Source organism: Lissotriton helveticus, chromosome 3_1, assembly GCF_964261635.1.
Source record: "Lissotriton helveticus chromosome 3_1, aLisHel1.1, whole genome shotgun sequence".
Taxonomy (NCBI): Eukaryota; Metazoa; Chordata; class Amphibia; order Caudata; family Salamandridae; genus Lissotriton; species Lissotriton helveticus.
Window position 1 is genome coordinate 2,021,325,190 of NC_136061.1, and position 24,878 is coordinate 2,021,350,067.

At 48.6% G+C, this 24,878-nt stretch overlaps 1 protein-coding gene across 2 annotated transcripts in view; it reads right to left on the reverse strand.

The window, feature by feature from the left end:
- The window catches only part of CHD2 (chromodomain helicase DNA binding protein 2), a 2,197,496-nt gene that overhangs the window by 2,012,743 nt on the left and 159,875 nt on the right, over nucleotides 1-24,878 (reverse strand). For both annotated transcript variants that reach the window (XM_078683153.1, XM_078683151.1), the window contains one exon: nucleotides 15,513-15,571. In XM_078683153.1, the coding sequence (XP_078539279.1) occupies nucleotides 15,513-15,571 (59 nt within the window). The remainder of the gene's footprint in view (nucleotides 1-15,512; nucleotides 15,572-24,878) is intronic.

Consider the following 24,878-nt stretch of genomic DNA (forward strand, 5'->3'; position numbering starts at 1 on the left):
CTCTACTTCCACCTGGAAAAGAACAACGACAGCAACACCACCACCCTTCTGGACAACCTCGCCAATCTCAGACTCAAACAACTTGTTGACACCCCCACCCACTATGCCGGGCACACGCTCGACCCAATCTTCACCTCCAGCAAGCACATCTCCTTCAATCACACCACAGCTCTCCATTGGGCGGACCACAGCTGCGTTCACTTCAGCTACAAAAAGACTACGACCCACAACCACCCACAACCAATTCCACGCAGAAACTGGAACAAAATCACCACCGACCAGCTCTTCACATCGCTCCACCAAAACCCTCCTGCCAATTTATCGGACCCAAACCAAGCAGCCACCAACCTCACACAATGGATCACCCACAGTGCTGACGAATTAGCACCCTTGAAAAACATTCAAACCAAGCAAGGTAGCAAAAAAGCCCCCTGGTTCAATGATGACCTTAAGAAATCCAAGAAGATCTGTCGCACCCTCGAGAAAGCCTGGCGAAAAAACCCAACCACTGACAACCTGGCAACCCTCAAGAACGCCACCCGCAAACACCACCAACTGATCCGATCCACCAAGAAATCAACATTCAAGGATCGACTCAACAACAACGCCCACAACAGCAAGGAACTATTCAACATGGTCAAAGAGTTTACCAACCCCACCGCCGGCACCAACGACATCACTCCCTCCCAAGACCTCTGCGACTCTCTAGCCTCGTTCTTCCACAACAAAATCGCTGACATACATAACAGCTTTGGAAACCAGTCCACCCCACCCACCTCCGAACTAAAACCCCCCTCCAACAACCTTTGCGCCTGGAACCCAATCACCACTGAAGACACCATCCGCCTGATGAACACCATCTACTCAGGATCGCCAACCGACCCATGCCCCCACCACATTTTCAACAAAGCTGACTCCATTATCGCACCCCATCTCCGAGACGTCATCAACTGCTCCCTCAACTCCGCTACCTTCCCGGAAAGCTGGAAACATGCCGAACTCAGCGCCCTCCTGAAGAAACCCACAGCAGACCCTACTGAACTGAAGAACTACCGCCCCATCTCGCTCCTCCCACTCCCTGCAAAAGTCATCGAAAAAGCCGTCAACAATCAGCTTGCCGCCTTCCTCGAATCCAACAAAGCCCTCGACCCTTCACAGTCCTGCTTCAGAGCCAAACACAGCACCGAGACCGCCCTCATCGCAGCAACAGACGACATTCGAACTCTGCTGGACAACGGAGAAACACATGCCCTCATCCTACTTGACCTCTCCGCAGCCTTCGACACAGTCTGTCATAGCACCCTTATACAACGCCTCAGCAACGTCGGAATACAAGGAAAAGCACTGGACTGGATCATCTCGTTCCTCGCCGGAAGAACGCAGAGAGTCCGCCTCCCCCTTTTAGATCAGAAGCCACCGAAGTCATCTGCGGCGTACCACAAGGATCACTGAGTCCCACCCTCTTCAACGTATACATGAGCCCCCTCGCATCCATCGCGCGCCAACACAACCTCAACATCATCTCCTACGCGGACGACACCCAGTTGATCCTCTCCCTCACCAAAGACCCAAACACCGCCAAAATCAACCTACATGAAGGGATGAAAGAAGTAGCCGAATGGATGAAGAACAGTCGTTTAAAACTGAACTCGGACAAAACGGAAGTCCTCATCTTAGGATCATCCCCCTCCGCCTGGGACGACTCATGGTGGCCACCGGCCCTGGGAACCGCACCCATACCAACGGACCACGCACGCAACCTGGGCTTCATCCTGGACTCCTCCCTCTCGATGACCAGACAAGTCAACACCGTCTCATCATCTTGCTTCAACATCCTACGTATGCTCAAAAAAAATCTTCCGTTGGATCCCCACCGAAACAAGAAAGACGGTCACCCATGCACTGGTCACAAGCCGACTGGACTACGGAAACACCCTTTACGCCGGAACCACAGCCAAACTACAGAAAAAACTCCAACGCATCCAAAACGCCTCGGCCAGACTCATCCTAGACATCCCCCGCCAAGATCACATTTCCGGTCACCTGAAAGACCTCCACTGGCTCCCCGTCAACAAGAGAATAACGTTCCGCCTCTTCACCCACGCACACAAAGCCCTCTACGACCTAGGACCCGAATTCCTCAACACGCGCCTGTCCTTTTACACCCCCACCCGCCAACTAAGATCGTCCAATCATGCCCTCGCCGCAATTCCACGCATCCAAAGATCCACCATGGGGGGGAAGATCCTTCTCCTACTTAGCGGCCAAGACCTGGAATTCTCTCCCCACCCACCTCCGCCTTACACAGAACCACCTCTCCTTCAGAAAACAACAAAAAAACTTGGATATTCGATAAGTAAAGTACCCCCTCCCTCAAGCGCCTTGAGACCCTCTGGGTGAGTAGTGCGCTATACAAATTTTTAAACTTAAACTTAAGTGGGCTACACGGCCCCGGAAAACCGGTTTGACAACTTATTTCCCTCATGTCCCTGTGCCAGCCTGTCTCCCTGAACAATGGAGCAGCCCTTTCCAACGTGTTGCCCGTCTGCCGTTCAAAAGCTTCTCCTTTGAAGCTAGTAGCAACAGAGAACCAACGGTAGACACCGAATGAAGCACAGGCCTCAATGCAGACCCCAAGAGGATAGTCTAAATATCAATTGGTTGGATGGTGTGCACAATCTGCTCCTGCACCCGCCGTTGAGGGACGGGAGACAAACTATGAAAACAATGGAGCGGTGCACTGCCAGGGTACTGTAGAGTGCAGTAATGAAGTGTAATCAGTTCCTTCGTAGCTATCATCTTTATTTAAATACATCCAATTGCGTAGAAACAAACAGCCAATGCATTTCGTTCATATACTGAACTTCGTCAGGGCTGGAAAAAAACAAATGACATACATAAGTGCTGTGAAAGATATACAGTGAGCAGCCACTTTACAATACTTATACTAAAAATACATTGCGCATGCGACAGAGGGTGCTATTTACAAAGGTGGGACCAAGGGCCACATGTGTGCCACATTCTATTTAAAAGGGCATAAAAGACAAATAGTAAAATCATAGCAGCCACCAACCAGGAGAGTAACGGTCCCAGTTGCTGTTAGGAGCTTTATAGTAAGGCATCATTTATAAGCACATTTTCATATACCAGGACCCATGTGAAGTGTGCGGTGGGTTGGGGGGGATCCGTGATGGTCCTCTGCAGTGTGTGCTTGACTGAACGCAGCAGTTGCGCATGTGCAGCCTCTGTATATAAAAGAGGGTATGAGAAAAGGTAACTCAAGGAAATGGAGAAATGGGAACTGTGCACATGCAGAGTTGATGTGCGCACCCTGCAGGAGCAGGGTGAGGACACTCAAAGTGGAGGTACCAATGAACTCGAGATGTCAGCAAGAAACTGTCTGCTATGCCACAAGTTCTACACAGGCCGTCCACAATGTGGCCGGAGGACTCACATAAAGGTGATCTCAGAACAGGTCACGTTCTGAGATCACCTTTAGGTGAGTCCTCCGGCCGCATTGTGAGCGGCCCGTGTAGAACTTGTGGCATAGCAGACAGTTTCTTGCCGACATCTCGAGTTCATTGGTTCCCATTTCTCCATTCCTTGAGTTACCTTTTCTCATACCCTCTTTTATATACAGAGACTGCACATTCTCATTTGAAGCTGGCCTTTTGGGCCAACACCTGTGTGTCTTCCTGTAGGAGGGAGGTGACACCTGCTCCGAGAGCATGCCCCTTTTGTATACTTTCCTGGGAGTCGTTAGCACGTCTCCTTAGCAGGGCAAAAAGCTGTGTCTGTGACAGAACCCCATGTGCACTCAGTATGGGCACAGGGGACTGAAGGTAACAAAGTAGCAACTTGACTAAAGTTGTACACTGCAACTTGTTACATTAGCTTCGACCTAAGAATCAAATCAGGCTTTTTTAAAAAAAAAATATTTTTATTAACATTTTTAAAGTACTCACAGTACATCACGAGGCAATTGGTAGTGTCACAGTGGGATAAATACACTATAAAAGAAGGAAAGACAGACAAAAGAGACTGTTTCCACATGCCTGAGACGATGAGGATGTTAATACAGTTGACATTGTCCAGATGTGAGTCCAAAGACAAAACAGGGGGGATAAACCGTGGCCGTGGTACTGGGAGAGGAAGGGTGGGGTAGAAGAAGAGGGGTGGAGACAAGGTCGAGGATGCAGGATCATGTATGATGTCTGGATAGCAGCCACTACAGGCCGGGGGGGAGGAGGGGGGGAAGGAGAGGGGGGAGGGGGGAAGGAGAGGGGGGGAGGGGCGTATAAAGCGTACAGCAGTTGTCTGTTAGAGTGTACCTCCAGTCGGGGTGCAGCGGGCGGTGCTTGTTGGGGTTTTCCTGGCGATTGCTGGTGGGCATGCTCGGAGGGGGGGAACAACAGGGGGTGGGGGGGGGGCGCGAATGGTTATTCCCGCCAATGAGAGAATCAATTCAGGCTTAATGTAAATAGTTGTGGTATACCTTTAATGATCCACTTTGGTTGCACTGTGCCACAGTTAGATCAGCTGAGGGATCAGCATGTAATTCTGCACCCACAAATTGGGCGGCCAAGCTTTTTTTCTAGAGTAAATACAGCAGTTCCACGTTTTTTCTGCCCGTGGAATATGTTGCACCCTGCCTTAGGACTTGATGGACCTGACACATGAGCGACTTACACATGGGGAAGACTAGCTTTCCTTCTATCTCAAGAGAACATTACATGGCCCTTGACCTCTGTGCACTGTTGCTCATGTGGTTCTAAAACTAGAACATCACCCTCTTTTTAAACCTTTCAAAATTTAACACAAATAATCAGCAAACAAATGTATTTGTTACATACACATTTAGAAGTTCAAAGCAAACTTAATCATTACTTCAAATAGGTCAAATAAATGATTACAAAAAAATTTCAAGTTTGATTTTCACGAAACAATTCAAATTTTCAATGATTACAACACATTGTTCATAACATTTCCTTGATGGCTCCAAAACATGCCCAATGCATTTCGAGCCCGGATGGGCTCTTCCTCAGGGGCCTGAAAACTGAACACATACATAACTTTAATAGAAATCAATGTTTCCCAAAAGTGTACTCTTAACAAGCTTCCAAATCATTCCAAGGAACAAGATAATTGCCATGTTTGCACCTTATAACTTCACCAGGCTCAGATTACTGGACAGGATGTTGGATTTCAATTATTATGTGACCCTTCACCAATCTAAAGAGTGCTCTTGTTATATTACCACGAAATTTCAAAACTATCGTACTCACTCAAAGAAACAAAGATCCAAGACTAGCTTTGCCATTGCTTTAAATAGCAAAGTCAAATCAGCAGTTAAAAACTGCTCTTCCAGCCTACAAATGGTGAGCTGATAGTCTTGTTTTAGTTCCACAGGCAGAACTGAGGCTCTGAGCCATACAGATCCCGGGATGCATAGGTTCTGGTCCACAAAAACATGCCGGGTCCGGTACACGCAGTGGCGAAGATGCATCAGTGCTGACCACGCTCTGCGCCAGTTCCTGCTCTGCAGCGGCAGTGAAGTATTGAACAAGCACCTTAGGTCCACTTCTAAGGGATCAGGACTGTGGTGGCACCACCTGGTAGGGTAGACTCACAGAAGGTAGAGTGAGGTGAAGCAGCAGGATAGTTGGAAGTCTGTTATGGCCCTGAGGCTTCAGCTCAGGAGGTTAGCCAACTAGCCCTTTGAGTCACTCTGGGTTCAAGTGATGCAGGTCCAGTCATTCTCACCCAAACCAGAATGGCAGCAGGTCAGCACAGCAAGAAAACAGTTTTTAAAGAGCAGCAATCCAGCAGAGTTGCAGTCATTCAGCAGCACAGCAGTCTGTCTTCACAGATGAACCACAGGCCAAGGAGTAGTAGTTTCTTACCTGTAACTCCAGTTCTGTAGTAGGGGTATCTCGGTCATAGTCAATCTAGTAAATAGTCCCGCTCATGTGCGGGGACCCCGGAGCAATCAAAAATAATCTCTTAAACTGTCTTCTTTGCAGTCCTGCATAGACACTTAAGAGAAAATTAAAGAAAAATAATGCAGCCTATACATGCAAGGCTACACTGTCCAGTACTTCAACTAGAAATGCAAAGGATATTCCACCAATATCACATTTAACCAGTCTGCCAAGTTTCACCATGGAGAAAACTTCCCCTCTTCACCAAATCCTTGGAATGATAGAGAGGAAGGACAGCACAGACAAGCCCCCGTAGGCTGCCATTATGTGGCTTAAAAAGGGATACCGTGCCTTTAAGAAAACTTTCCAGAACTCTCTAGGTACCCCACAATGCACAGCAACTCCCTCCACTTTCCGTTCTTTTTGGAGGTGTATAAAGCTAGACTGTAGCATTCATCATTTCATCCTTTTCTCCACCGGGGAGGAGGGCGGGCGCTTATGACTATAACAGAGATACCCCTACTACAAAACTTGAGTTACAGGTAAGAAACTACTCCTTCTGTAGTAGGGGATCTCTGTGAATAGAATGGCAAGCCCATCCAAAAAACGACCCGGCGGTGGAGAAAAAAGGCAACACCAATACTGTGCAAACAGATTTCTCAATGAAGCCTGCCCAACCTGAGCATCTGCTCTGGTATCAGAGTCCAGACAGTAATGCTTAGCAAAGGTATGGCCCGACTTCCAAGTGGCAGCCTTGCAGATCTCTGCAATGGGAACATTACGAAGCAAAGCTGTTGTAGCTGCTTTTCCCCTGGTGGAATGAGCCTTAGGCTTACCCCTTAAGGTCTTATTCGCTTTCTGATAACATAGCTGGATACAAGATACAATCCACCTAGAGATAGATTGCTTTGAAGTAGCCAGACCAGTCCTAACCGACCCATAGTTGATAAACAATTGGTTGGATCTACGAATGTCTTTGGTTTTATCCAGATAGAATTTCAACACCCTTCTGACATCCAGGGAATGAAGAGATCTTTCCGCTGGAGTGGAAGGATTCTGGAAAAAAGTCGGGAAAGTTATAGTCTGATTAACATGAAAATCAGAAATCACCTTGGGAAGGAACTTAGGGTGAGTACGCATCACAACCTTAGCAGCATGAAACACAGTATAAGGTTCTTGGCAACACAATGCCTAAATCTCGCTCACCCTGCGGGCCGATGTAATGGCGACGAGGAACGCCGCCCTCCAAGACAGGTGCTGCCGCGAAGCCTTGTGAATAGGTTCGAAAGGTTCCTTCATCAGCCGGGACAGCATCACATTTAGTTCCCATGCAGGCGAAGGAAGCCGAACAGGAGGGAACACCTTCTTTAATCCTTCAAGAAAATCCTTAATCACAGGAATCTGAAAGGAGGAAGTCTGTGAAGGGAATTTCCTGTACACAGACAATGAAGCCAGATGAACCATAATGGAATGGAAATTAAATCCAGATTGAGTTGGATGCAGAAGGTATGGAAGGATGGCATCTTCCTTGCAGGTCGTTGGATCATAGTTCTTGGACATGCACCAGATGCAGAATCTCTTCCATTTGTAAGCATAAGAGGTCCTAATAGACAGCCTCTTAGCCTCCTTCAATATGTCCATGCAATCCTCAGGAAGATTCAAGTGGCCATATTGCACTATCTCAGGAGCCATGCCGCCAAACTCAACGATGAGAGGTTGGGGTGCACCATCTGCCCCCCGAACTTCGTGAGAAGGTCCGGCCGACACGGCAGCCGCCGATGAGGCAGGATTGACCAGTGAAACAGGTCCGTGAACGACCACTGTCTGGGCCATTCCGGAGCAATGAGGATCATCCGCGCCCGGGACTGGGCTAGCTTGATAAGCACTGCCGGAATCAGGGGAATGGGTGGAAAAGCGTACAGAAAGCTGTTCGACCAGCTGAATCATAACGCGTTCCCCAGAGTCCCCGGCTGGTAATACCTCGAGGCGAAGTCGCGGCATTTGCTGTTTTCGGCGATGGCGAACAGATACACGTCTGGAGTGGCCCACATGGCGAAGACGTCGCTGAGCACCTCGTCGTTTATGACCCACTCGTGGTTTTCCTGAAGCAGTCTGCTGAGGGCGTCCGCCTGAGCATTCTGCACACCGGGCAGATGAGTCGCCGTTATCGTCAGTCCTCTGGCCAGCAGCCAATGCCAGATCGCCTGCTCTTCCTGTGACAGTGTGCGCGATCTTGAGCCCCCCTGCTTGTTGAGGTAATAAATCGTGGTCGTATTGTCCGTCTGTAAAAGCAAGGAGTTGGTCTGGAAGGACGGATGAAAGGCCTTCAGTGCCAAGTGAACCGCTCTGAGTTCCAGGAAATTGATGTGATACGTGGACTCCGCCGGAGACCACGTTCCCTGGATCTGTAGATGGTCGGAATGCGCTCCCCAGCCCGGGAGGGACTCATCCGTCACGATAGTCTGAGTCGGGATGTCCTTGTGGAAAGGAACCCCTCTGAGGAGATTCTCTGCCAAGCACCACCATCTCAGGGATTGTTGGGCGCGAAGAGACAACTGAATCCGGTGGTCCCAACACCCTTTTCTCTGGTCCCACTGATCCTCCAAACATTCTTGTAGCGGCCTCATGTGTAGGCGTGTGTGCGGAGTGAGGAAGATACAAGAAGCCATCGATCCCAGTAGAGAAGACACCGTCCTCACTGTTGGAGATGGAGCAGCTATGAGAGCCTGAGCCTTCCGAAGGATGGATAAGCGTCTCTCCTCCGAAGGAGACACGCTTGCCGACAGCGTATTGATGGAGGCTCCCAAGTACTAAAGGCACTGTACAGGAATCGGGACAGACTTGGACAGATTTATGTGCAAACCCAGACTGTTCAACAGGACGGCCGTCCTGTTGAAGTGCAACTGTGCTTCCTGGAAGGTGGAGGATTTGATCAACCAGTCGTCCAGGTAGACAAACAACTTGTTCTTTCTCAGGTGCGCTGCCACCACAGCCATGCATTTCAAAAAAGTCCTGGGTGCAGACTTTAGTCCAAACGGTAGTACGGTGTACTGATGTGATTGGCGCCGACGAGGTAGCGCAGGAACTTCCGATGTTTCCGTGCAATGGGCACATGGAAGTATGCATCTTGCAGATCTATCGCACACAGCCAGTCTCCTCTCTGCAGCTGAGGATAAATCCGGTGCAAAGACCGCATTCAAAACTTTTCCCTGCGGATCCACTTGTTTGCTTGTCGCAAATCCAGAATGGGCCTGAACTTGTTCTTGTCCTTCTTCTGAACTAGGAAGAAGCGTGAGTAAAGGCCCTTTCCCCTTTGAGACAGAGGGACGTCTATCGCCCTTTTTCTTAACAGGGTATCGGCCTCCGCCTGGAGCTCGCGCAGCCGGAACTGCGAACTGACCGCTGGAATCGCTGGAGGCGGACTGGTGAACCGAAGACTGTATCCATTGCAAACAATATTCAGCACCCACTTGTCTGGAGTAATATTTCTCCACCCTGACAGGTAATGTTGGATGCTTCTCCCCACCGGAGCGGGTAATGGATGAGGGGGAAGAAGCACCTCAGGGCCTAGACCCAGCCGGGCCTTTGGTCGCGGATGAGGCCTGCTGACCACCACGGCCCCTCTGGCGCTTTTGGAACGGGCGCCGCTGGAACTGCTGCTGTTGCTGGTGTTGTTGCTGCCCAGCCTGTCGACCTTGCCCTCTACCTTGCGCCCCGTACCATCTTTGGAACGAGTGGAATGTCTTCTTCTGTTCCTTCGGCTTCTCCAAGCCGACAATGTCTCCGTCTCCGCCTTCATGCGGGCCATTTCCTCGTCAGCATACTTTCCAAAGAGGGTCTCACCGAGAAGGTTAGATTGGCAACCCTCTGCTGCGCCTTGGTCTTCAAAGACGTCAGACGCAGCCAGGCGTGGCGCCTCAGGTTGACACCATGGCAGTATCCATGTGCTGCCAGGAGGGAGGAATCCGCAGCCAAACTGATCACCTGGTTGGAGACCATCAGTCCTTCATTAAAGATTTCTTGGAAATCCTCCCTGTTCTCCCAGGGAAGGAGTTCCATGAACCGTGTAAGGGACTCCCAGAGGGACTGATCATAATGCCCCAACAAGGCGGAGGCACTTGCGGCCTTCATAGACGTGGATGCCGTCCCGCAGACCTTCCTGCCTGCCGAATCCATCCAGCGGCTCTCCTTGACAGGAGGCACTGTGGATGACGGAGTGGTGGCGTGTTTTTCGTAACCGCTGGGGTGAGGAAGAGCTCCATGGTGGGTTCAACCAGCCCAGGTACCAACGGCAACAAGGGGCGAGACAACTGTTTCTTGTGCAGGGTCTCGAAGATGACGGATGTCGAGGGCGTGGGCACCGTGAATGTTATGCCCAGCTTCGCCGCACCTCGCAGCAACACCTCCTGGAAGGAGACAATGTCGTCAATCGGGGACACCGTCGTCCGAGGGGATTCCTACAGGGTGAGCGAGTAGTCCCTGGCACTGGACGAATCCGTGTGGCGGGATCTAGACCGGAGTAGACCCGGCGCCGTCTAGACCTCGTGGACGAGTAGGAGGTTGTGGAGGAGTAGTCGGGGTACGCAGAAGAGGATCAACGGGCAAAGGAGGAGGTGTAGGGGACCTCGGTTTGGAGGGTGAATAAACTTGAGAGTACTCCGAGCCTGGAGACTGTCCCACTCTCTTTTTCTTCTTCTTCTGTCCAGAGGGGGGCGATCTTGAGGTCCTACCACACGTAGAAGAGCGACGGCGCCGCCGCGACCATCTGCTCGCTGAAGCCGAAGACTCTGTCCGGTCCTAGAACGTCTAGGCTTCCTCCTCGACGCTGAGCGTCCTTTCGACGTTGACAAGCGTCTCCTTGACGTCGACGAACGTCGCCTCGACGAGCGTCTGCTCGGCGTCGATGTTCGTCGTTCGACATCGACGGTCGAAGCCTCGACGGCAAACGTCTTCTCCTCGGCGTCGACGACCTCCGTCTCGACGCTGATCTTCGTCTCGGCGCCGCAGAATTACGCGTCGACGGTGACCGGCGGTGTCGCCTCGACGGCGAGCGCCGGTGTCTCGACCCCTCTCGACGTCGATAATGGCTCGACGACGAGTCAGTCCTCGATGTCGATCTCGTCGGAGATCTCGACGTCAGTCCCCTCGACGTCGAACGTCGACAGCGATTCGACCCAAAGTTCTGGGGAGACGGGGAACAGACTGTGGTCATTCCTTTCGATGCAGATGTCGAGGCCATTGACGTCGACGGGGACAGGTGGCGTTTTCTGGCCTTTTCTTTCCTGGGGAGCCCCCCAGAGGCCTGCGCACAGGCAGAGGAAGGAGCCCCTTCATGCCCAGACCCACCTTGTCCATGCTACCTTTTCTGCTCCAAACCTTGGAGCCTGGTCTTCTCCCTGTCCTTCAGGGTCCTTTTAGGGAACTGCAGACAGATATCACACTCCTCCGGGATATGAGAAGAAGGCAGACACAGGATGCAAACCCTGTGAGGATCTGATTTCGCCTTTTTCCTAGAGCACTCAGGGCATTTATCAAATAAGGCAGGCATATTTGATAAAAGAGCAGTCAAAACAGCAGAGAAACTACAACAAAGATGAGAAAAGGCAAAACACTTCGAGTGAACACACTAACACTTTAAAAGTAAAAACAATTGTAGAAAAACCCCAAAAAAAAGGGAGAGCTCAATGCTCCAGGGTCCTGCTAGCAGGAGCCCGAAAAAAGAACTGAAAGTGGAGGGTGTTACTGTGCATTCAGGGATACCTAGAGAGTTCTGGAAAATGTTCTTAAAGGCACGGTATCCCTTTTTAAGCCACATAATGGCAGCCTATGGGGGCTTGTCTGTCCTGTCCTTCCTCTCTATCATTCCAAGGATTTGGTGAAGAGGGGAAGTTTTCTCCATGTTGAAACTTGTCAGACTGGTTAAATGTGATATTGGTGGAATATCCTTTGCATTTCTAGTTGAAGTACTGGACAGTGTAGCCTTGCATGTATAGGCTGCAATATTTGTCTTTAATTTTCTCTTAAGTGTCTATGCAGGACTGCAAAGAAGACAGCTTAAGAGATTATTTTTGATTGCTCACATGAGCTGGACTATTCACTAGATTATGGCTATACACAGAGATCCCCTACTAAGTGGTAGGGTCTAAAGGCCCACTGGAGCCATTCAAGTGGGGGAGACTTCAAAGAAGGGTCTTTGAAGTGCACAGAGGTCCTCCCTTTCTGCCCTAGCTCCAGACTCACTACAGGAAGTATACAGCCATTTGTGTAGGGACAGGACACAGCCAATGTAGGAGTTCGTGTCAGACTGTGCACAGCTTCTCTCTCCCATCCTCCCAGGTTGGCCCATAAATACACAAAGGCCAACTGTCACCCTCCACAGACATGTATCAGAGACATGTTGCTGGCACACAGGGCTAAGAGCAGAAAAATGTAATCTTTCTGAAAGTAAAAAGAGCAATTGATGGACATAATGCAGAACAATGTCATACGTTCACCGCAGTACAGAGACCTGGGTCTAAATCCATCGTTTTTTTGCTTCCCTGTTTGAAACCAGCCATACGCAAATCAGTCTTGACCCTGCTACCTCTGGGAACAGTCCAGCCCGAACAACCAGGACAGGTCCTCCCGAGACTGGAAACAATCATCCTAGGACCGGTTTCAGGGTTTCGCCCCTCATCAGCCAGGCTAGCTTGACTCCAGTCGCATGGAGAGCACGGGACCCAAGCCGGGGCATAGCCTTTCCACTCAGGGTGACAAATGCCAAAAGAACAATTGGTGGACAGAATGCAGAACAACGTCATACATTCACCCCAGTACAGAGAGCTGGGTCTAAATCCATCGTGTTTTTGCTCCCCATGCCATTCTAGTTTGAACCTGGCCATATGCAAATCTGTCTTCACCCTGCTCCCTCTGGGAACAGTCCAGTCCTGGACTGAAAAGAAGTATCCTAGGACTGTATTCGGGTGAGAGGGGTATGCACATACTTGAGTCTCGTGCTCACTGCGCCACTCGATTCAAGTTAGCCCGGCTGATATGGGGTGATGCCCCGAAACCGGTCTCAAGATGCTTGTTTCCGATCCAGGGAGGACCCTGACTTGGCAGTTTGGGCTGGACTGTTCCCAAAAGGAACAGGGTCAAGACTGACTTGCAAATGGCTGGATCCAAACTGGGTTGGCGTGTTGAGCAAAAGAACGATGGATTAAACCCAGATCCTTGTGACTGGGAGTGAATGTTTGCATTGTTCAGCATTCCGTTCATCATCTGTTCCTTTTGCTTTTGTCGCCTTAAGTGGGAAGGGTATGCCCAAACGTGAGTGCCGTGCTCACTGCACCACTAGGTCCAAGCTCACCTGGCTGATGAAGGGTGGTGCCCCGAAACTGGTCCCAGGATGCTTGTTTCTGGTCCAGGGAGGAACTCGCTTGGTAGTTTGGGCTGAACTGTCCCATAAGAAACGGGGTCAAGACTAATTTGCATATGGCTGGGTCCAAACTGGGTTGGCGTGGTGAGCAAAAGAATGCTAGATTAAACCCAGATCCTTGTGACTGAGGGTGAATGTTTGCATTGTTCAGCATTACGTCCATCATCTGTTCCTTTTGCATTTTCTAAAAGTGGCATTTTTAAAATAATAATAATAAATTTGACTTTGCCATTTAAGAGGATTTGTCATTACAAAGCCAAAGGTACTAAACATGACGGATCTACCTCCTTCCAATTGGAAATTACAGCTCATTAGATGTAACAAGGAATCCTCAAAATTAACCTATGGGAGAGGTAGGCCTCACAGTAGTGAAATATGAATTTGGGATTTTTTCACGACGAGGACATGTAAAACCTAAAGGTACATTTCCTACCTTTCAATTACACAGCACCTTGGTGTATGAGCTACCTAGGGCCTACCTTAGGGGTGACTTATAAGAAGTAATAGGGGATTTTAAGGTTTGGCATGGGGTTTAAATGCCAAGTCGACATGGCAGTGTAACACTGCACACACAGGCCCTGCAGGGGCAGGCCTGCCACATGTTTAACAGGCTACATAAGTGGGTGGGAAAATCCCTGTTGCAGGCCCACTACTAGCATTTAATTTACAGACCTTGGGCACAGGCAGTGCACTTTACTAGGGAATTATAGGTAAATAAAATATGCCAGTTGTGAATAATCCAATAAAACCATGTTTAGGGGAGTGAGTACAAGCACTTTAGCACTGGTTAACAGTGGTAAAGTGCACAGAGTCCTAAGGCCAACAAAAACAACATCAGCAAAATTGGAGGCAAGCAGGCAAAAGGTGTGGGGGAAGGCCACCCTAAGGCTGACCGGTCTAATAATTACTCAGAAAACACTCTACCCCTGGTGTGACAGACTTCTATGGCCTTAACTGATGACTGTACTGGAGAGGCACCGTCTAACACTGGACTTTATCATACTATTAAAATTCATACACCATTCCGCAACAAATGTATTTTAGCAAACGCACATGATGATTGCTCACATGTAAGACTAAGAAGATGCCTTTTGACTGCCACAAGCATAGTGATTTTGCTCAATACAAGACAGATAGGATTAGTACCAATGCTAAAACACTGAGGGTCGTATTGCAAAGTGAGCACTGCACATGCTAATTTAAGATACGGTCACTACCCCAGTATTGGGATGACTTGTGCTTTAAATAGTTGAGCTGGAGCAGTGATATTTTATCACCTTGGACAGTGGTAAATGGTTGATTGCCACTGTAACTTTTAGGCAAGTGCAGCTTTTGGCTGGAAATATAGCTGAATCTGTTCACTTAGGTAAAGAAAAAAACAGAACCTACAATAACTTACACGAAGCCATATAGCACAATTAAAACAAACGAAACACAACAACAAAGCAGTTTAAACAGGACACAACATAAGAAGCACAGTACAAAACAAAATCATATTGCAATAATGCAGGATAAAAACAGTTGCACAAAAGAACAAATCACCATCACAACAACAAAATGGTACACAAGTATGGACAAACATTCTTGTCACACAATACCATCTACAGAAACCTCCTTTCATAAAACTGTCGATAAATGGGTGTTCAGCAAGCGCTGCCTAAACTTACCACACGGAAATAAAACTTCACCAATTCATTTTGTGCTGTTGGCTTGTTTATAATAAAACAAAATGTACTGTGAATGCCATATGACTACTGTATATTTGCGACAAAACGTAATGACAAAAAAAGACAATGCAGCACAGCCGCATGTTTTATTCAGTTAGACCAAACCTGCAAAACTGCACGTGTATTTTCTAGACAAGGGGCTAAATGGTACATGAGCAAGTAGCTATGTAATCTGCATAACAGGATGTGTGCTCTAGACCCCTGCATGCCCGCAAGGAGTCATAAACCAGTAGTTAAACAATGGCAGAAACATTTTTAACTACAGAAGTGACTTAATTCAGTCGCTGACGACTGCATCCATTTGGCCAATGGGCAGGAAAAACTCTTTCAACATGAGCATGTAAAGAGGACAAAAATAAAGAGGACCACTATCGACCTTATAATTGGAGTCAACATAGACGAATGAAATAAACTAATAATATCAGCACCTCATCTCGGAACACCTACTGTATTTTCCTTTGACTCTGGCCTCTTCTTCTGGGGCTTATGCTTTCAGATTCACTAGTCTAAAGAAAAAGAAAAGAACACCTCATTAAGTGTTTGCTTCTGTAAATAATTACAATTACCAGAAATTACCAAAGTGATGGTTTTTAATCATAGGAATAATTAATTACCTGTAATGCTGGTTTTCCGTCATGGTATTAGTCAATACATTTATAATTGGTTTGTGGTGATGGTTTGCCAGTGTAGATAGAAATTTTGTAACATCCCCCCTACCGGAGTTTTATGTGGCTGGGAGAGGTGTAGGTGGTCACTGTTTTGGAGGGGTGGAAGTTTGGTTAGTGGTTACACGAACTCTAGAAAGATCCACTGGCAAATTGACTTGGATAGAAGCCCGGTTATTTATGCCAGTGCCGGAGTGAGTGTAGGAACTCCCTCTGGCTACACCCCTGTATTAACCCTACGAAAGGAACCACGGTGTGGGTATATCTATAGTGCCCCCCCCCCATTGCTTTAGCTGTCTGTATCCTTTTTTTTAAAAAATTCTAGCATTTCATCCACCTGTGTACCAAATTAATTTTGTCCATCAAAGGGTAAATTGAACAAGGCTTTGACAAATGGGACACTATATGTATCTCAAGGGTGAGTGACCTTTGGGCTCAAGGGAAAATAACTCCATTTGCTACACTTCAGGAAGAATACGATCTAGCTAACACGGAAGTCTTCAGATACTCACAAATACGACACCCTCTCAGGGGGGTCGGTCGCGGTGAGTGAGGACGTACGGAGACCGCACCACTGGAGGATAAGCTCCTATCCGATTGCATGCAATGCAAGGCCATTAAAATTATTAATAACTTACCCGACCCGCTCCTTAAACTACGTGAGCGTTGGCAGGCTGATTTATGAGATTTAGAAGAAGAGGGCTGGCGCGAGACACTGGCGTCACCTCATGACTGCGACTGGTAGAACTAAAAACACTCCATCGATAATACATCACATGCCCAACACTGATCAAAATGGGTAAAACTGTAGACGAAGGGTGTAGATGGCAATGTGGGGATATTGGCACTTTTTACCATATTATTTGGGACTGTATTAGAAGCCAACCGTATTAGGAAGCAATAGTTCAACGCATGAACGTTGCCGGTGGGGGGGCCGTCCGGGTATCACCTGACCTGTGCTTCTTGAATATATGGGAGGCGACTGATTTGAATCGTGCTGAGCGGCTTTGGACCACTATGGGTCTTATGATCGCAAGAGTAATATTGCTCGGGAGTGGCGGAGAGTCCATCCTTAGTTGAGTGGGAAAGGGATATGGACTGGTGCTTGATTGCAGAGGTGGAGGTCTATAAAACAGAGGATGCCCCCGGAAATGGGACCAGGTTTGGGAGAAGTGGAACGTGCACAGAGGTAATCTATGTAAAACCCCCCCATGCCCATGTGGATCGTGCAGGAGAGGCGAGATTCACTGGGGTTGTCCACGACGAGGACCTGTGATTTGATCTTGATGTCTGAGCCGATATGGCGTATTAAGATATGTAATCAAGTCCTATGTCTTAAATGTGTAGGTCTATCTCTGCTGCTGTGGTTGTGTGTTTATTTAATAAAAAGATTTTACAAAAAAAAGGGGGGAAATTGACCAGCTGTTGTTGTACAGCTGGTTTGAAGCTGGAGACCCTGAGCAATGCGTTGCGCCTGATAAGGACAATGGTGTTGTACTTGCGGGCACTCATGTCTGCGAATCCAGGGTCCATATAGCAGCATTAGATAAAGTCCTGCCTTCTTCCACCAATTGTGTACCACGTTGTTAGTACTGAATAGGGACGAATATTTCTGGAGAGTAGTCCAGGAGAATTTGCAATGCGCATGTGGGTGGCAGCTTGTGCTGCAACATGCTTGCCTGTGGCATCATCTTTTCTACTCTCCTTAGCAGTAGGAGGCACAGCTCTTCTGCCTTGGGAATTTGCTCTTTTCCTGGCTGTGTGTACCACTAATGAATCTGGTGTGACTTGACCCTTAATTTAGTCAGGGTCCAATGGGCATTCTTTAAACTTTTTTTTCAATTTGAGGGGTGACTACCCTAGATTTAACTGGCTGCTTAAATGTGTCTTGTGTAGAAGACAAAATACCTTTAAGCATAGGGAGCGACTGAGCTGTTTTTTGTGAACTATTAAGTGTTTCTAACAGTAAATCATCCTCGTGGGATAGTGTGTAGGGTTACCTTATGGTATGCGACAGCCCTACTGATAAGATCATGATAAGATGCTGTATTATCTGGTAGTGATGGGTAGATATTAGGATCTGTATCATCCAGTGGAACGGTATCATAAATATCTCAAGGGTACGGGGCAGTATTGTGATCTCCCTGTGGGTCTGTGAAATAGGGGCTATTCTATTCCTCTGGTTGGTCATCACCCGTAGGTGAGTGATATGGTAAAAAAAAAAGTGGCTGCTCTGAAGACGTGTTCAGGAGAGGGTGCCTGCACTGGCCTTAAAGGAAGAGAAGGTGAAGATGGAAGCAGAGGTGAAGGAAAAGAAGGAGGATGAGTAGAAGGAGGGGAAAAAGATGGGGCTTGTGCCTCTGTCCTTCTTTGGTGGATGGATTGGCTCAGGCCCGGCAATGCATTCCTCAAATGTGTTCTTCCCTTTGGGAAACATAAGGGAAACAGGTGGTGGCGGTTTGGTGCTTAGTTTCCCAGTGTCTGGGTGTACAAAAATAGTCTTTTGTCCCTTGTCTTGCAAGAGCTCAAGAATAGGCTGTAATTGTTTTTGCCGTGGCTCAGTGCTACTTTTGAGGCGTCAACAATGTGTTTGATGCTGAAGAGCTTTTCGCGCCCGTTGCGGTCTTTTGCATATGTGTTTTTGATGCCTACAGCTAAGGAGACTGTTTCAATGCGAGAACCTTAAAGATGAACCATCTTTCTGTTCCAAGGCTTTTTTTGGATCTGATGGACAAGTTACTTACCTTTAATAACCCTTTATCTGGTAGAGACATGATCTAGCTGCAGATTCCTTACCTTTGAACTTCCAGGCATTAAGTTGGATCCAGAAGATTTTTGATAGCAGTACCCCTGCGAGCCGATAGGTGGCATCGGTCGACTTCGCCTGGCGTTGTAGGCATATGGTTCGATGTCATCATGACGTCTGCATCGTCTATGCAGACGCTACTCCAGCGTGCTAATGTCAGTACTTTTCACAACTTTCCACGCCAGAAGCACCGAGCCATGAAGTGACTGAACATGGTGTATTAAAAAAACAACTAGGGTCTTGAAGGGAAACAGCCCTGAACCTAAAACTAATCTGCAGTGCAGGGAGGATGGGTGGGTCGGTAAGGTTGTACGTCTAGCTCGTCTCTACCAGATAAGGCATTAACTTGTCTATCTGATAGAGATATCTATCATCAGATTCCTTACCTTTGAAAAGATAACCAAGCAATACAATCCCCAGAGGAAGGACTGAGAAAAAGCTTCAAACCACAAAGTCCTGCAGAATAGAATGACCAAAAAGGCCCTCCCTGCAGACCTGGTTGCCAGGCAATAATGCTTGATGAGCGTGTGCAGATATGCCCACGTGGCTGCCTGGCAGATGTTACGAACAGGAACAGCACACTGAAGAGCCATTGTGGCTGCCTGCACCCTGGTAGAATGGGCCCTAATGCCTTCAGAAGGCTGTTTCTTCGCCAAGGTTTAACATTTTACTACAGGGATGACCCAACAGGATGTGGTCCTCTTCTGTACAGCCAAGTCCCTTCTTTGCTCCAAGGCATCCTACGAAAAGCTGGTCCACCACCCGCAACGTTATAGTGTGATCAAGGTAGAACGACAACCCTCTTTTTGTGTCCAGGCGGTGAAGATGCTCTTCTTGTTTAGAAGGATGCGCAGAGCATAGAAGGTGGGCAAGGTAATAGATTGTCCCAGATTGAAAGGGGTTACCTTGACCTTAGCGGCCATTTTGGCTGTGCCTCACGCCATTCCCGGTCAGCCCTCTAGTCGCTGCACGCCGCAATGATACAACCCTACTTAACGGGCTGTGCTTGGGTGTGCAGCGCTTGAAAAGGTTTCTCTCTGTATTTTTTTTAATTTATTTTAACTTTGCTGCTAAATTTTGTACTGTTGCTTGCTGGTTAATTGTATTGTTTTATGTGCCTTCTGAATTGCTGCCACTTTTTTTTTTATCTGTCTGAGTGTGTTATACTCCCTATAACTGCTTTTTGCACTTTTTCCAGGGCCAGTTTGACCGTAGCGTGCATTTTGGTTGTGCCTCGCGCCATTCCGGTCAGCGCTCTAGTCGCTGCATGCCGTCCTGATACAACCCTTCTTAATGGGCCCTGCTCAGGCGCGCCGATGGCGAGCCAAAGGCACGCCTAAGGCAAACCCGTCTGCGCCCGTCAGCACCACGTCAGTGGCCAAGGCCAGCAACGCTGCCCGATTTGAGCCGGCAGTTGGGAACAGGCTCCAGTTTTCGGGGATTCCCTAAAAGCACTTCGCCCTTCTCCCTGCCTAATACTTAGCAGCAGCGCTATGACTATCCATCGGATTTTGTTTGCATAGCCTGTGGTTTTGGACCGACATTAGAGCTTTCCTCTAACGATCCGCTTAGCAAATCTTCGGGGGCCCCTCGTATTAGAGCTGCCCTTATCAATGCTAGATCACTTAGGAAGCATCATGTTGACGTGTTCAACAGGGTCTCTGATAATTAGTTGGACTTATTGTTCATCACGGAGACTAGGCTGGATGCCTCCTCTAATCCAATTGTTGCACTGGTTACCCCTGTAGGTTACAAGCTCTGTCGAGTGGACCGCCCCGTTGGCGGGGGGGGGGTGGGGGAGGGGGTTAGCCATCTTGCACAAGGATAACTGGGTCCTCCAAAGTGAAGCCTCTAGCCTATGGGGAGAGTGCAAGGCTTTGGACTTTAGTATCCATCTTTCTGCTAACTTTACACTAGGTGGCTCCCTCATTTATGGTCCCCCCGGTCCGGCTAGCGCTTTTCTTAAATCTTGTGGGGTTGCCGTAGTTGAGAGGGCTCTGCGTTTCTCCCACTACATGGTTTTGAAAGAGGTGTACCTTCACCTTGATCAATGCGAGGCTAGGTACTCCATCGACTTTCTCGACTCCCTTCAACTGGCTTAACTTTCCTAATGGGTCAATCACCTTGCACATCAAGGGGGCCACATCTTAGATCCCATTTGCTCCAACTTTCCTATTCAGGTGGCTGAGCCCTCTCCCGTCTCTTGGTCGGATCAGTCTTTTATATGCTTCTCCTGGGAAGTAACCCAGCCGCCCGGCTGACCCGATGAAACCGCACGCCGACATTTAGGAAAATTGACCCTCTGCAATTCAATAGCATCTTGGCTGCTTCTAGGCCCACCCTTGAGCAAGATCTTGAAGAGAGTGTGACTGGGTTTTCCAAATGGATTTCTGATCCAGTGGCTGCACTATCCTCACTGCATTTGCCCAAGCTTGTGAGGGAATCCCCTTCTAAACCTTGGTTTTCGCCTGAGCTTAAAGTACTGAAACACAAGTGTAGAATATTGGAGAGGGCGTGGCGCTCTAGTAGCTACTGCCCCTTGGCAAAACATACACTCAAAATCAAACAAAAAAGCTATTATGCCGCTATAACTGTAGCCAATGGCTGATACTTTACTTCGCGTATCGACAAGGCTAACAATTCTAAGGAAATGTTTTCCATTGCTTAAAGTTGTATGTCTCCTAGTGCTCAGGCACGGTCTGCTCCAGTTTCAGATCTTTGGTGCAATACTCTTGCCAAGTTTTTTCTGGACAAGATCTGCAACATTCAAGCTACTTTTTCCTCCTGTGCTACTCCACCCACTGCTCCTCCATCTGCCCGGCCTTTAGCTGGCCCTACTCATACTTTGTCAACTTTTTTGCAAGTAGATTTGTCCAGCATCCTTAAAACTCTTAAAGGTTTGAAATCGGTTTCTCCTTCTGACCTTTGTGCCGCCAGGCTCTTGGCCTCAGCTGCTGACATTATCAATCCTGAAGTTAATAAGATTATTAACACTTCTCTGCGGGATGCTTTTGTTCCGACGACCTGGAAGCAGGCTAAAATCTGCCCCTCCTTAAGAAGCAGTCTTTGGACCCGTCGACTCCTGGAAACTACCGTCCTATTTCGCTCCTGCCAAGCTTGGCGAAGGTATGCGAGAAGGTGGTTTCAAATCAACTTACAGAGTATGTCGAGGCTATGGGTTTGCTCCACCCGGCTCAATCTGGTTTCGGACTTTGTATTGCACGGAGTCAGCATTGTTGGAGGTGTCAGAGGGGATCCGTGAGTGTCTGGATGCCGGCAGGAGAGCGGCGCTGGTTAAGCTGGACCTCTTGGCAGCATTTGATACGGTGCCCCACTCCTTGCTTCTTGATCGTCTCTCTGCAATTGGTCTATCTAGGTCTGTCTGGGGCTGGATCAGATCCTTCCTAGAAGGCCGTTTGCAGCAGGTCTGGCTTCCACCTTGTGCCACCTCAGCCAGTGGCTATGGGTGTCCCACAGGGGTCATCCCATAGTCCCCTTCTTTTTAACATCTATGTCACCCCACTGGTTTATTTAGGGGAGACATTCGGGACTACGGTGATGGCCTATGCTGATGACACCCAGCTTCTGTTTTCATGGGGAAGGGACGATGATTCAGTTCTTTCTGCTCAACATGGTTTGTCCTCTGTCTTTCACTGGCTCGCTCAGGAGCAGCTTAAATGCAATAAGAGAAATCAGAGATCCTTTTGATGGGCAAATTTCCTGCCAATTCTAGAGAGAAGCTGTGGCCCCCAGGTTTCCCCCTGCCCAGCTCAAAGGGAAACTCTGCTAAGAATCTGGGGGTTTGGTTCAGTGAGAACTTGACTTTTTCAACCCAGGTCAATAAGCTGGCTGGGAGCAGCATCATCATTTTGAAAACTCTGAGAAAGTTTCTTCCTCTTCTTCCAAGATCGGCAAAGGAAACGATTATCCGCACTCTCATCCTTTCCCATCTAGGTTACGCCAATGCACTGTACACTGGCATCCCGGCTACCTCTTGAACAAACTGCAGGTAGTCCAAAACTCGGCAGCCAGACTCCTGCTAGGTCTTTCCAGCTGGTGCAGTGTGCGCTCTCATTTGTGCTCTCTGCATTGGCTTCCGGCGGAGGCTCAAATAAAATAAAAAATTCGGACTATTGCCCATAGTGCTCTCCTGGCCTGGGATCCATCTACCTTCAGAAGAGGTTTGCCTTTTACGCACCTGTTCTTCCTCTCAGCTTCTAGCTCAGATCCCTCGGTTCAACCGCCAAAGACTTGGCGGGAGCTCTCTTGCCCGAAAAGCTGCTCTGGCAAGGAACGCAATGCTGCTGGCTCTGCGCGGCATGCAAGATCCTGCGACTTTTAAGAAAAAGTTAAAAACCTTTCTCTTTTAGCTCTGCCTTTTGACCTTGGCCCCTTTTCAGGTTCGCCCCGGGACACTCCACGGAGTATCTGTGCGCGGTATAAATTCATATAAAATGACATAACAAACTATCTTGGGGAGAAGAAAAGGCATAGTGCGGAGCACTAATTTGTCCGGAAATACGGTCAGTTAAGGAGGCTAGATGATAGAGCCCGCAGTTCACTTACCCTCCTGGCTGTTTTGATAGTCCGTAGCCGGAGGGGACAGTTGTGCAATGGTTCAAATGGTGCACACATCAAGAAGGGGAGAAGCAAATTAAGCTCCCACTGGGGCATAATAAAAGGTGAAGGGGGAAACAAATGAGTGCACCCCTTCAGAAATCGCTTTACATGAGGTGACAAAAAAAGTGATTGTTAGTGTGGCAACCTAAGCAAGTAGACAGGGCCGAAGGATAGCCATTTTTGGTGCCCAGAGCAGAGCCCTGCTGAGCCAAGGAAAGAATAAATAAAAGGATGTCTGAGAGGGAGGCAGATAAGGGGTCAAAAGACCACAGACTTCAGCAGGAAGGTCAAAGGCTGTCAACTGTTGCTGCTCATGCCCACACAAGGAGGTGGAGACTGTACAGGTTCGGGTGGAGGACCGTCCCCTGCTGCTGCGACAGAAGATCCTCCCGAAGAGGCAGTCTGATCAGAGGATCAACGGTCATACTCAAGAGCTCGGGTACCAGACTCTCCGTGGCCAGGCCGGAGCCACAAGAATGACTTTGGCCCGGTTAAGCTTGATCTTCTTCAGCACTCAGGCAGAAGTGGTACCTGTAGGAGAGTAGGGTCTGCTTCCTATCGTTACCCCCACTTTTTGCTGTGATTCACTGGTTTTTCAACTTTAGTATGGCTGTGGTCCTGCTAATCAGGCCCACAGCCTAGCTGTGCTCTCTCTAAAATGATACCATGTACTTTAGGTACATACCAGATTTGTTACTGGGTCACCCTTGTGAGCCCCTGTATATGGTACCTTAGGTACCCAGGGCATAGGTGCACCCTAGGCCTACATGGGGCTGCAGCATGTATTGTGCCACCCCTGGTTAGCCTTCCAAACTGACACCACAGGTCTGTTCTTACAGCCTGGGTAAGGTAGTGTAATCACACATAGTAACCTATAAGTCACTCCTATGGCAGGCCTTGACAATCCTGGAGGCAGAGTGCTTGGTTATGTGTGAGAGGGTGCCCTGGCATGAGCTGAGCCCCTCTGCAGCTTTCAGAACCATCTCCTTATAGCTTTTCTATGATACATCCATACCATATACTCTTAAGTGCATTATAATCCTCGTGGTTAATGCTAACTTTGGTTTGGCTTTATCAAAACATGTCATGTAAGGTGTCAAACACTTTGGAATACTACCCCCCCCCACCAATTCTGGCGGCAGGGGGAAGAATTCTAGCCATCTAGGGGGAGAAGACATGTAGTTACTGTTAAACCCGGTTAAAGTTAAACAGAGCCCCAGCATCACAAAATGGATGCTGCTGCCACAGACACGAGTCTGCCCTCCTGCTGCTGGATGAAACTCCAGCAGGGGAGGCCTGGACAATAGGTCTCCTGTCCAGGGAGGTACTGGCACCGCCCCAGACAGGTTTTAGTGTATTGGGGCAGGGAGGACTGCATTCAGTGAATGCTTTACAGACACTGCCTGGGGCACACAAGGTGCTCCATGCATTTCCCAGTTCAAACCGGTTGCTGGGGCACACAGCCCCAGCTCTGGCATGAAACTGGACAAAGGGGAAGGGGTTTAACCACCCCCTCCCCAGGTCCACCCATAGGAGGGACCTTAGAGTTAGTCCAACCCCTAAACTTACTATAAGTATAGAACCTGAGTCCCTAGGACTTTAGATTACCCTGGACGAAACTCTGCAACATATATCTTGGACCTTCGACATTCCATATCGACTGGAAGTCGGAAGAAATCTCCCTTGTGGTCAAGGAGTGACACCAACTGCATCTTTGACGGG